The sequence below is a fragment of the Colobus angolensis genome, unplaced genomic scaffold, assembly GCF_000951035.1.
Source record: "Colobus angolensis palliatus isolate OR3802 unplaced genomic scaffold, Cang.pa_1.0 Scaffold61, whole genome shotgun sequence".
NCBI lineage: Eukaryota > Metazoa > Chordata > Mammalia > Primates > Cercopithecidae > Colobus > Colobus angolensis.
This window is the reverse complement of record NW_012119710.1, coordinates 6,481,456-6,493,814: the sequence shown is the minus strand read 5'-3', so window position 1 is coordinate 6,493,814 and position 12,359 is coordinate 6,481,456. Positions and strand designations below refer to the sequence as shown.

The window sequence follows — 12,359 nt, the reverse complement described above, 5'->3', positions numbered from 1 at the left end:
CGATCTCCTGACCTCGTGATCCGCCCGTCTCGGCCTCCCAAAGTGCTGGGATTACAGGCTTGAGCCACCGCGCCCGGCCCAAGACTCAATCTCAAAAAAAAAAAATCACATGAAGCAGAGATCTTATCCCTGCCCCCTCCCCACCAGCTTTAGAAATGGATAAAATAAGACCTTAAATGGACTAGTTCACAGTTTGATGAGACTTTAAACAAGATACAATTTAAAGTGATTCCAAATGGTGTTACCAGGAGCACTAGAAGGTCTCAGGGGATCCTACAGGGTAAAGAGGCGATACCAAGGGGCTGGGCCTCTACATGCCAGCCTCACTTGAACCAGAGCAGCCCTACTTTTTATGTTTTTTTTTTTTTTCGTATATAAGATTTAATTTGAAAAAGGGTCATGTTGCTTATGCAAACTGCTGTAGGTCAACGTTCTCCTTACAGACAGGAAGAACTTAGGTCCACAAAGGTTAACAGGCTTTACCAGAATCAATCTCCTAACCTCCCCCAAAGAGTGCTTATCCCACTTACATAGCACTGCCCCTCTGCCAGTCAAAAAAGGAGATTAAACTAAGATAGATAAGCATCGAAGTAGTTATCCTAAATGAAGTCTAGCAACTAACTGGGAGGTAGAAGGTTACTTCAGCAGACACTCTGCCTCTCAAATAGTGAAAACGGAAAAGAATTAAGACAGGATCCGCACCATTCCTTACTTTTAGTGCTGGACAAATTCAGGGAATGAGAGGGATTGGGGTTCTGGGAGGAAGGCTTCAATTGTTCTGTTCAAGATTCTCTAGGGCAAAAGATCACTATTTCTTTGATGCAAACTCAACTGGTAATTTCTGCTCATAGCTTTCCCTAACTTAAAGAAACATGGAAGGTAAATTGTTCCTAATTAGTTGAAGCCTACATGCCTCCACTAATTATGTCTGTTACCTGAAAGGGACTCTCCCTCCTACTCACAGTCCTCTAGATCCCAAAGTAATTCTCACCTGGGGCTTCTAATAATGTAGCTAGTTGTAGCCTAGTGAAGAGAATAAGAGGATGATAGAGTAGTTACAGATTTACAGCCCCACATAGGAGCTAGTTCAGAGAGCTTTCCTCTTGCCTCTCCATTTGAAACCCTGAACTCTTTTTTAGGTTGTGTATGGTTTTAAACAGGGGATTCTCCAAGGAACTGAACCTCAAAAGAGGTAGAATACATGATAGGATAGTTTTTAAGAACAGTGGTGCCTCGGCCCATTTTAAGAACGCTTATAGAGGAAATACTCTAGTCAGATGGAGAAGAGATGAGAATTTCAGAATTACCAGAGCTAGGTGCTCGAGTAAGATAAACACGGTGTTTATGCCCCCACAAGGTGAACAGGGGAGATACATAGGAAAAGAGGGAGCCCAGAAATTGGTTGTGTGAAAACTAACGCCAGGGGGAAGGAACTCCAGCTATGACTTGGGGTTCTTCTAACTTTGGATGAGAGGCAATAATTCCAAATAGGGTCAATATTGTCTTCCAAAATCCTCTTTCCTAGAGTTAAGAGACCATGGAATAAGGAGGGTTCCTACTTTACTGGCACCAGGGAATGGGAAAGTAGGTTAAACAGCTTCAACTATCAGCTGAGAAAATGCCTATGTCAGGACAACTCTTTGTAGGCAAACAGGTATAACCAGTCAAACACTTCAATGGTTCCAGATTAGCAAATTAAAAACAAGGATTCTGCTTGCCCTATCTCAAAAAGAGGGAGTTTGAAAGACAGAAATCACTTAGTCCCCTCAATTTCCTTCTCCGAAGGCTTTGTCTCTTAAAGGAAAATAGACCCTCCCCAGTTGAGCAGAGCTAAGGGTGTCAAACTGGTCTTGTACATCCCCTTCTTGACCCAGAATCAAAATTGCTACAAGGATACTAACATATAATATAAATGTCCCTTTGTTAAAATTTTGATTCTACTTACTGGCCATATTAGCAAAAACCAAAACAAGTTCTGACACCAAAGACTCACCCCTGTTTCTGGTAGTAAATACATGAAGAAGGACAAAACACTGAACATGTTGAGTTTAAGCAAGAGAAAAAGATTATGAAGAAAATATTAAGTCAGAGAAGAGCAGCACTGTCTCTAGATCTTTGAGAGCCTCCAGCAGGTATGCTCAGGCTCAGAGCTGGGGGTCAAAAAATCTACAATTTCTCCGCTTCAGAGGAGGTGAGAAGCAGGATGGTGTTCATGCCTTAGATAGTGATTCTTTCCCTCCTTGTTTAAAAACTAGAAAAATATATCAGTATTACTTTGTTGACTCTTTAGACAATGTGACCCACATTTTTCAGAGTATCTTTTGGCTTCTAAAGCTCAATATGGAGGGTTTTCCTTCCCTCCTACCTCAGATTTAACTTCTGTGTATAACTGCCTCCACCCCAACAATCTCTACTTCAATGAGCCCAAGTGTTTTTATTCCCTACTACTTCAATTCACTTTCTTCCTCTTTCCAGCAACCTCATGTTGCCCTAAATGGCACTTCTCAACTAGGTTTGAGCCTGAACCATGACAAAGTAACTTCCCAGAAGATCCAGCATGCTCTGACGATTCCAAGAGCTGCAACTAGAGCGCTAAATCAATGACTCAACAGTACAAGGCTCAGAAGCCTGGTACATGTTAATTTATAAACAGGTAACAGCAAGGATGCTTTCCAGATGGTCAAGAGCTTAAAAAAAAAAAAAAAAAAAAAAAAAAACTGAGGAAAAAGGGAAGGGCAAATCACTCAGTCTCTTCCAATAACAAGTAAATGAACAAAGTCTGAAGATCAAAGTGAGACTGATGCAGATCCTAGATCCTAAATGGGAAATTTTTTCATACCAACTGCTTTTCCCAACAGAACCAAGTAATGGGAGAATTACTGTCATTCCTTCAGCAGAAACTAACATAAAGGAACTCTTTTAGGACTCTCTTCCCAAATACAACTTACCCTTTCCTTTCTCAGTGGCCTTCACTTCTCCAGGCTTCTGCTCTTAAGAGTACAAAGAAAATCATCTGGGTAACACTAAAAGCCAAAACTGTCTCATTGGTATATCTTATAAATCAATTCTGAAATTTTCCAGTACTCTCAGTTTCCACAATCTCAAACCTAAGCTTCAGACATCCTGGAAAAAAGCCATTAGCATTTAAAAAGCCTTTAGTCAACCCAGCAAGGTGGTTCACACCGAGGGGGACAGATCACTTGAGGTCAGGAGTTTGAAACCAGCCTGTCCAATATGGTGAAACCCCATCTCTACTGAAAATACAAAAATTAGCCCAGCGTGGTGGTGGGCACTTTTAATCCCAGGTATTCAGGAGGCTGAGGCAGGAGAATCACTTGAACTTGGGAGGTGGAGGTTGCAGTGAGCTGAGACCACGCCACTGTACTCCAGCCTGAGTGACAGTGATGCTGTCTCAAAAAAAAAAAAAAAAAAAAAAAAAAAAGCCTTTAGTCTAGTCTAGTTCTCTTTCTCATAGAATTGACTGCTTAAACTGCTTTAAGCCTCTCTGGTGGTTTCCTCCCACTTCCTTCCTAGTTTAGGATCATCTAATGATGGAGCTGGGTAGAAAAATATGAAGACATCTATGATTCCAAAATAAAGGAGGAAAGGGTAGGTAGAAGATTCAGCAGAATTTCAGTAAAATGTATAACAAGGCTGAAAGGACAGGCTTTTTCTCACTTTTCTTACATATCTCTGGGATTTGGATTTACCTGTACCAGACACTAAGCCCTCTCAGTCACTTGGCTTTGCAAAACTCAAGAGAAAGCATACCTCCTCACTTCCCATGGAGTATCCACCCACCCAAACATCCCTGCTGGGAGAAAACTCACGTAAAGGCAAAGAAGAGTGTCGTAGCTCCCACTAGGAAGATGGCGGCTGCAGAGACCGGGACATACTTGCTGGGTTTGAATCTCTTTCCAGACTCTGCGGGCATGTTGGAGCTCTGATGGGAAATCTGCCCTGCCGCATAGCCCAGGCCCACACAGCGGCAGAACAGACAAGAAAATGGGAGGAGGGAAGCAACAGAAAGGAGTACAAAAGGAAACCAGGGAAACAGAAAACTTTATCACCCTTCCCCCTCCCAAATAAAGCCAAAGGTCAAAAGATCTCAAATGAAGGAAAACACATGGGAGGGGGAAAGGTGATTCCAAATGATGAATAATCACCTCTCCAGAACAAGGCAGAAGGGAAGATTAAGAAACACAACTTGTACAGTTTAAAAATTGGAGACAAACAGTAGGCTGTACAAATGCAAATGGTTGCAGGCGGAAAACATGGACGGTCAGACAGATCAAGATACAGCTCATGGATGGAGGAAGGTCTACAAAAGAAGGGGAGAATATCAGGGTATGGCAAAAAAACTTTGGGCAAAGAAAAATTCTCCCGAGGAGATACTATGGTACCTCCACAACTACAGTTCCATAAAATGTGAGCTGCACCTAAAAGAGGTGTGCCCTGTGTTTCTATTTCAATCCAAGAAGGAACCTGAGGCCCCTTCCAACTTTTAAAGAAGACTTGTGTTTACTGCAGTCTTTGTCTCTTTTAGGTAGTCTTCTCAATGCCACCACTCCCACACCCTGACTTCACCAGGGCTTGTAGTCTGGCAACGGTGGTTTATTTCTCTCTTAATGGCTAAAGCTGGACAACAACTGTCGTAAGTTTGAGTTGTAAATCCTTTTCTTTGAAGGGGCAAGGAAAACAGGGCAAGCTTGTCTGTTTTCAATCTCTTGTTATTCCCAAGCCCTTTAAGGGCTCTGTTTCCCACAGAGTTCATGTAAAACTAAAGGGAAACTTAAAATCCTTGAAACCATGTTCTTTCCAATAGGCAGAATAAGATGAAGAAATCAATTCCACTTGATGACACTTAAAAAGTTTACTGTAGATGAAAACGAAGTTCCAAAGACGTCCCTGTTTCCAGACTAGTCAATGTCTCTTATCTTTCTTCAGTCTTCAGCTTTCCAGATGCAGAGTTCAACCAGGTTATTGTGCCTCACCTGGAGAAAAACAAGTATCTTTATCAGAGAATTCTTTCAGGGTATTTCTTAGACACCAAGACTAAAATTCCACAGGCTGCTGTTAAAAAGTCCTTTCTGAAAGAAAGACTGTTTTCCATTTCACTTACAAGTATGTAGGTAAGAAAGGACTCTGAATTGGGAGGAAAACTGATTCAGAATCCTTTGCTCTGTTCAAACTGGAAGGAGAACATGGCTTAATCTGGTCAAAGGTCATCAAAGGACTAGTTCTTGTAATGGGCCCATCTCACCTGACAGAGATGGTAGTAACAAATACCAAGAATATCAAAACCACAAACAAGGGCACGGCAGTGAAGGGCAGTCCTAGAACAAAGATTTCTCTTTGGACAAGAAGAATGTTTATTGCTATAGTGAAAAAAGAAAAAATTAACCTCAAAATTAGGAAAGCAAGTCTCATTTTCTTTCTCTGTGTGTTTCTCTTGATCCTCTATGCTTTTTAGTTACAATCCTGAAGAGGCAGAGGCTGAATTTTTGGTCTTCTGGAATCACCCATTAGAACACTGGTAAGAAATGTTCTTGCATAGAAAGGCATGATGCCCTCTATGAGAAACTGAATAAAGCATAGGGTTGGTCCTTTTTTCCCAATTCAACAATTTATTATTCCTATATTGGCCTAAGGTAATTGAGCCCCACCTGCCCAATATGATTAAGAATAACAATGACTTCTGTTGATGACAGTAACAAACTAACACCAGCATCTTGGGATTTTATAAGATGCTTTTCATCTGGTGATCTCAAAGCACTTTACTCACATTATCTGGTGACGCAGTCCCTTATCCACTCTTTAAAATTGAAGGCTACAGAATGCCTGAGGACATTCCACTGAATCACTTGAGGTTCAGAACCCAAGAGGTCACATGCCCCTTTGGTGACACAAACCCTTTCTACCTTTTCATCCACTACCTGCCCAGAGATGATAACTTGGAATCCGCAAGCCAAAAATTTTAAGTTAGAATTTTAAAAGTAGTTTTATTCCCTTCTCTACTAAAAATACAAAAATTAGCCAGGCGGGCGCCTGTAGTCCAGCTTACTCAGGAGGCTGAGGCAGGAGAATCACCTGAACCCAGGAGGCAGAGGTTGCAGTGAGCCACTGCACTCCAGCCTGGGCGACATAGCAAGACTCTGTCTCAAAAAAAAAAAAAAAAAAAAAAAAAATTCAGAAGATTCGGATAACAAAATATAAATATGCCCTATAATTTACCGCTTCCTCTCTCACCTGTGGCATGGAAAGCAAAGGTGCCTTCCCTTATGATTCATTTCTTTCTTTAAAATGTGAGTTTCAGAGGGCCAAACAGCAGTATTAGAATACAGTGAGCGTCCAGAAATTCTAAGAAATTGTTATAGTCCTAGAAAACATAAATCCTCTCTAGTCCCTGATTTAATGATTATTTAACTCTGTTTCCTACAGGAATCAAAGCCTAACATTTGGAATGTAGCCCTCAGTAACTTTGTTAACAAAAGCAAATTCTTGGTTTGTAGACAATCTGTACTTTGTTTTTTTTAAACACAGTTTCCCTCTGTCACCCAGGCTGAAGTGCATGGTATGATCTCAGCTCACTGCAACCTCCACTTCCCCGATTCAAGCAATTCTCCTGCCTTAGCCTCCCGAGCAGTTGGGATTACAGGAGGGCACCACCACACCCAGCTAATTTTGTATCTTTAGTAGAGACGGGGTTTCACCATGTTGCCCAGGCTGGTCTCGAACTCCTGACCTCCAGGTTATCTGCCCACTCAGCCAAAGTGCTGGGATTACAGGTATGAGCCACCCTGCCCCGCCAATATGTACTATTAAAGCAAACTTTTCCCTCAAAGACTAGAAAAGATGGGAAATTACACTACTTAAATTTTATCTAGAGTAGAATATCATTTAGATACTATATATTATTTCATATATTTTCCACAGGAAAAAAGTCACATGGACTAATACTGACATAGCAATACAGAGTCATGAAAGGCCATGCAATTCTGGGAGTATAATACTGGGAATACAAAAGAGATCCACATCTGAGATGCTTGGCGGGGGGCTACACAATAGAAGAGAAACCATAAAACCTAAGAATTTACTGGGTATAAATAAAGATGAACCAATTCTTGGCAGAAGGATATGCTGCAGATAGTAGGATGAAACCACAAGGGTGAGCGTGGTTCATCAGAGTCAAGAGTCCGAATCCATATAGTATCAAAAAAGTAAACAAGAATATGTATGCCAGCCAGGTGCGGTGGCTCATGCCTGTAATCCCAGCACTTTGGGAGGCTGAGGCGGGTGGATCATTTGAGGTCAGGAGTTCGAGACCAGCCTGGCCAACATGCCAGAACCCTGTCTCTACTAAAAATACAAACAAATGAGCAGGGCGTGATGGCGCACGCCTGAAATCCCAGCTACTAGGGAGGCTGAGGCGCAAGAACTGCTTGAACCCGGGAGGTGGAGGTTGCAGTGAGCCAAGAACGCAGCCACTGCACTCCAGCCTGGGTGACAGAGCCAGACTCCGTCTCAAAAAACAATAATAATAGTATGTATGCCATATTGAGGCACAGAGTAAACTATGAAATGGAAATATGTATATGTAAAACAATACAGGATATGTAGTTTGAAGGCTTTAATAAGGTTTAATATAGGTATTTCCTTAAACAGGTGGATACCAGCAGTACCAAGGACAACACAACTATTTTTTGTTGAAATAAGTGGTGTAACAGTACAATAGAGTAAATCTAAATACACAGTAATAGAGGTACTATGGAATAATTCACATGTCAAGGTATGGGAGAAAGAGCCAAGAAGTTTAATGTGAGTGTTATCATTATATACCGAGATCGTGAAATACATGGCAATATAATTTTGTAAACATTAAGTTTATAGAAAGGGTGATAATGAGCATTCTGAAGATATTTGATCCAGGACAGAGGAATACTGCGATAAAAGGATGATATGAAAATGTTAGATCAACTTGCTCAAGATGGCATTAACCAGGAAGTGAAGAATCCAAGGCAGAAAAATAGTCTAGAGTATAACATATATGTGACCCTACAACTGCCTTCATAACTTTTAGCAACTTTCTTACTTATTTCAGTGTTTCATTTGACCAAGTGGGTAAAACACTTTCCACCTCCCTGCCCCAAAAAGAAATTTACATAGATAAAATATTGACAAACGCATTCGAGTTCCACTTTAAAAAGTACAAAGTACTAAAAGCATGGAGCACTCGGCTGTTGGCGGTAGGAGGAGGAAGCGGACGGGTGAGAGAGAACAGGTAACAGAATGAAGCTTGAGCCAAAATAAGTATCAGCAGAGTGAAGCGAGGGAATCGAACCGCAGAGCGGTAAAAGGGAAACAGCACCCGGTCCCCACCAACCGGACGGGGGCAAAGAGAATCACCCGTTAGGGCAGGACTGACGACCGCTGAAACCGAGAAGGAATCCACGGCGGCCAGGCCCACCGAGGTTGAGAGAGCGGGCAGCGGGGACCGCAGAGCCCGAGGGCGCAGGGCCGGGGGCGGAAGGGGCGGCGGCTGGGCGCCAGGCACCGGGGACCGTGGTCTTGAGCTGAGTGGCCGGCTCTAACCCGTTCCGAACCCTGCTGGCCGTGGATCCCCGGCCTCTACTCGTGGTCCGTTTCCAGGGCCCACGGGTCCCGCCGCGGTTGGAAGACCCGGCCCGGAGGAGAAATGGGGCCTTAACCCCCTCCCCGTCGTCGGTCCCCCTTCCCTAGAGGTCACCCTCCCCTCCCACCTCACTGGTCCGGCACTTCCGGTTCCGCAGGGACCGGTGTCCTCGGCACTCACCCCCGAGCCCGGTGCCCGTCACCACCACCGTCGTTGTCACCGCCGCCTCCCGGCAGTGCCGTCCTGCCTCAGAGAAGCAACGCGCGGCCCCCGCACGCTCCACGCCCGCCCCGCTGCCGCGCGCTCCCGCCAGGCGACGCTCGACTCGGAGCCGGCGCGCGGCCGTTGCCCTCAGTGCCGGGTCTCGAACCCTTCCAGCGTTCCCATTGGTTCCCTGGTCCGGGCTCGCGCGACGTCTCGCGCGGCGCACGTTTGTCTCATTCATGCGGCTCGCGCTGCCGCGCCCACCCCCGCTCACTCTCCCATTCACCCATAGCCCCCACCCCGACTCCGATCTGGGGCGTGCGCGCGAACCCTGGCGACCGGGGCGACCTCGCGGTCTGATTGGCTGCAGCAACACAGCGCCGTACGCACTCGAGGAGACGAGAGCGCGCACGTAAGGCCGTGGGGTTGCGGGGACGACTAAGAGATAAGGATTGGCCTAATGCACAGCAGTCAGGAATGAGGAAATGGCCAGGCGAGTCTTCCCTTCTCCTGCGTCCTGTTGTATTCCCACTGAATCCAAGCAAAAACCCTCGGAAAGAAGAAAAGAATTATGTGTGTGTACTGGAAGTACTCCAAAGCAAGCAGCTGCCTTCCCGAATTCAGCAACCCCTCTCCCAGTGAGGTGGTACAGTCCAGACAGGCTTCCAGTGCAGCCAATTACTGACGGAGTTTCGCCGCTTCCTGCTTCAGCCCCTTCGCGGCGGATTGGCCAACCATTTGGTGACTAGCCCTGCCTTTTCTCCTTCCCACCTCCTTTTTTTTTTTTTTTTTTTCAGACGGCGAAAACTTTATTTAAAACAATCTTGCTGGAGAAATCTTCAGTCCGGCGAGGTCGCTGGTCCAGGCAGAATCCAGGGTGATGGAATGCTCTGGGCTGTGGCTCCCACATGAAGGGGACGCCCGGACTTGAAGAGCCATTGTAGGGCGAGTCTCCTGCCAAGGGCCGGGGAGGGAGATGAAGAACAGCAGGCGCCAGCCTTGGAGCCGTAGCGCTAACCGTGAGAGGGAAGCCTAAAGAGCGCGCGACCTGAGGCTGTGGCAGCACGCTCCCGCACCCGGCGTGCGAGCCGGGAGGTGAACTCCCTGAATTCCATTAGTTTCCCACTGCCACAGGTGGAGTGGGCGCCCGCATTCCTCACCTCACCCAATCCGAGAATACAAAGCTGGAAGCGAAAGGTTCTCTAGGTCCCTGGCGAGCTCATTCTGCATAGGTCACAGTGCTACGCTTTGCCCTGATTAGCCCAAGACAGTTGTGAACCCAGTAGCAATGCCACGTGTTCTTTCCCGTTCAGTTCGAGGCTGTTTCTTTTTTGGAAAGCAACTCTGGCTATTACATAATGGCCCCTCAAAAAGGTGTTTCACGAGCCACTTCCCTGAAGCCGAGTCCCCTCACCTGTCTGTAAAATCCTGAGGCCTGTCCTCAGGTTTGGTCTCAAATGTTGCTGGCTTTACTGTGGTTCTGACACTTTAGTATTAGGCAGCAAGGTAAAGGAGAACTACTACCTTCTCCCGTTTTCTGGAGTCTAGTTCCTTCTCTGACATGGCATATATTATCAGTTCTAGTTTATTCTTGTTAACAGCGTCAATCCAGCATTTATTGCAACACACTTGAGAGTTCTTTATAACGACGTTGTATTTTTAAAACTCTTTAGACCTGGCCTGGCGTGGTGGTTCACGTCTGTAATCCCAGCACTTTGGGAGGCCAAGGCGGGCGGATCACGAGGTCAGGAGTTCGAGACCACCCTGGCCAACATAGTGAAACTCCGTCTCTACTAAAAATACAAAAATTAGTCAGGCATGGTGGGGGGCGCCTGTAATCCCAGCTACTCAGGAGGCTGAGGCAGGAGAATTGCTTGAACCCAGGAGGCAGAGGTTGCAGTGAACCGAGATCACACAACTTCACTCCAGCCTGGGACACAGCAAGACTCCGTCTTAAAACAAAACAAAAAACAAAAACCTCTTTAGATCATATGAAAGGTAAATTTAAGGCATTATTGAAGATACAATACTGGTATTTCATTTTTGATTTTTTGAGAGGGAGTCTCACGCCGTCACCCAGGCTGGAGTGCAGTGGCACGATCTCAGCTCATGGCAACCTCCTCCTCCCTGGTTCAAGCAATTCTCATGCCTCAGCCTCCCGAGTAGCTGGGATCACAGGCATGCGCCACCACACCCGGCTAATTTTTTGTATTTTTAGTAGAGATGGGGTTTCACCATGTTGGCCAGACTGGTCCGGAACTCCTGACCTCAAATAATCCTCCCACCTCGGCCTCCCAAGGTGTTGGGATTACAGGCGTGAGCCACGGTGCCTAACCTGATATTGGTATTTTCTACCTGTAAGCCATGTTTCTTTAAGATTAAGTCAGCTTTCATTTTTCTGTTGCATTATTTTTCTTAGATTTTTTAGACTTCCTGATTTCCTCCACTTCACAAATTAGGCATTTTTACTTTCCTTTCAGCTCTCTAAGAACTTGTAAATAGTGGTGTCTCTTGGCTAGACGGTGCTAAATGGAAAAAAAAAAAAAAATCAGTCTTCCACCATCCAACCAAACTCAACTCCCCTGGGATACTGGCTTGGCTTGGCAAGCTTTCTTAGGTGGATGAGCACTAACAGAGGAATAATCACTATCCCAAAGTTGAAAGACAGAGATTCCACTTGTCCAGTTTTCCTTGGGATCACTCAAGGTATTTCTTGGAAAGAACGTTTAATAGAAGAACGTAAAGTTGAAAATGCCAGCTACTTCTGAAAAGTATCCAGAGTAAAATCTAGGCTAAAACAGTGGGATATCCAGACCACTCAAACTTCAAATTACTTTAATATGTTTATCGATTAATACCTTATAGGTTTTTGTTTTTCTTTTTTGAGACAGGGTCTGGCTTTGTCACCTAGCTGGAGTGTAGTGGAGCTATCTCAGCTGACTACAACCTCCCCCTTCCATTCTCAAGCAATCCTCCCACCTCAGCTTCCTGAGTAGCTGTGCCACCATGCTTGGCTAATTTTTTAAGATTTTTGTATAGATGAGGTCTCACTAAATATTGCCCAGGCTGGTCTCGAACTCCTAGACTCAAGATCCTCCTACCTCAGCCTCCCAAAGTGCTGAGATTACAGGCATAAGCCACTGCACCTGGCCCTTTACAGTTTTTCTAGCGTAGCTTATCTACACTTTTCCAAATTGTCTTCAGTTGCATTTTCTCATGCCTATAGATGGCAAACCACTGGGTCATTTTTAGTTCAACTCACTAGTAAATAAATATGCAAATAAGGACAAAATGCTGCCCTGGGGTTTAGAAGCAATCAGAGAGGAATGCCCTGCCTTTCAGCACCAAACAAACCAACAACCTCTTTATGTATGTTTGTTTGTTTGTTTGTTTTTGTTGAGACAGGGTTTCACTCCTGTCACCCAGGCTGGAGTACAGTGGTGTGATCTAGAATCACTGCAACCTCCATCTCCCAGGCTCAAGTGATTCTCGTGCCTCAGCCTCCAGAGTAGCTGGGACTACA

At 45.0% G+C, this 12,359-nt stretch overlaps 1 protein-coding gene across 1 annotated transcript in view; it reads right to left on the bottom strand.

The window, feature by feature from the left end:
• ZDHHC5 (zinc finger, DHHC-type containing 5) overlaps positions 1-9,164 on the bottom strand; it is a 35,665-nt gene extending 26,501 nt beyond the window's left edge. The window contains exons 1-2 of the mRNA XM_011963573.1: positions 8,813-9,164; positions 3,831-4,994 (exon numbers count right to left, since the gene is read on the bottom strand). Coding sequence (XP_011818963.1) covers positions 3,831-3,934 — 104 coding nt within the window. The 5' untranslated portion in view covers positions 3,935-4,994; positions 8,813-9,164. The remainder of the gene's footprint in view (positions 1-3,830; positions 4,995-8,812) is intronic.
• Positions 9,165-12,359: the final 3,195 nt, after the last annotated feature.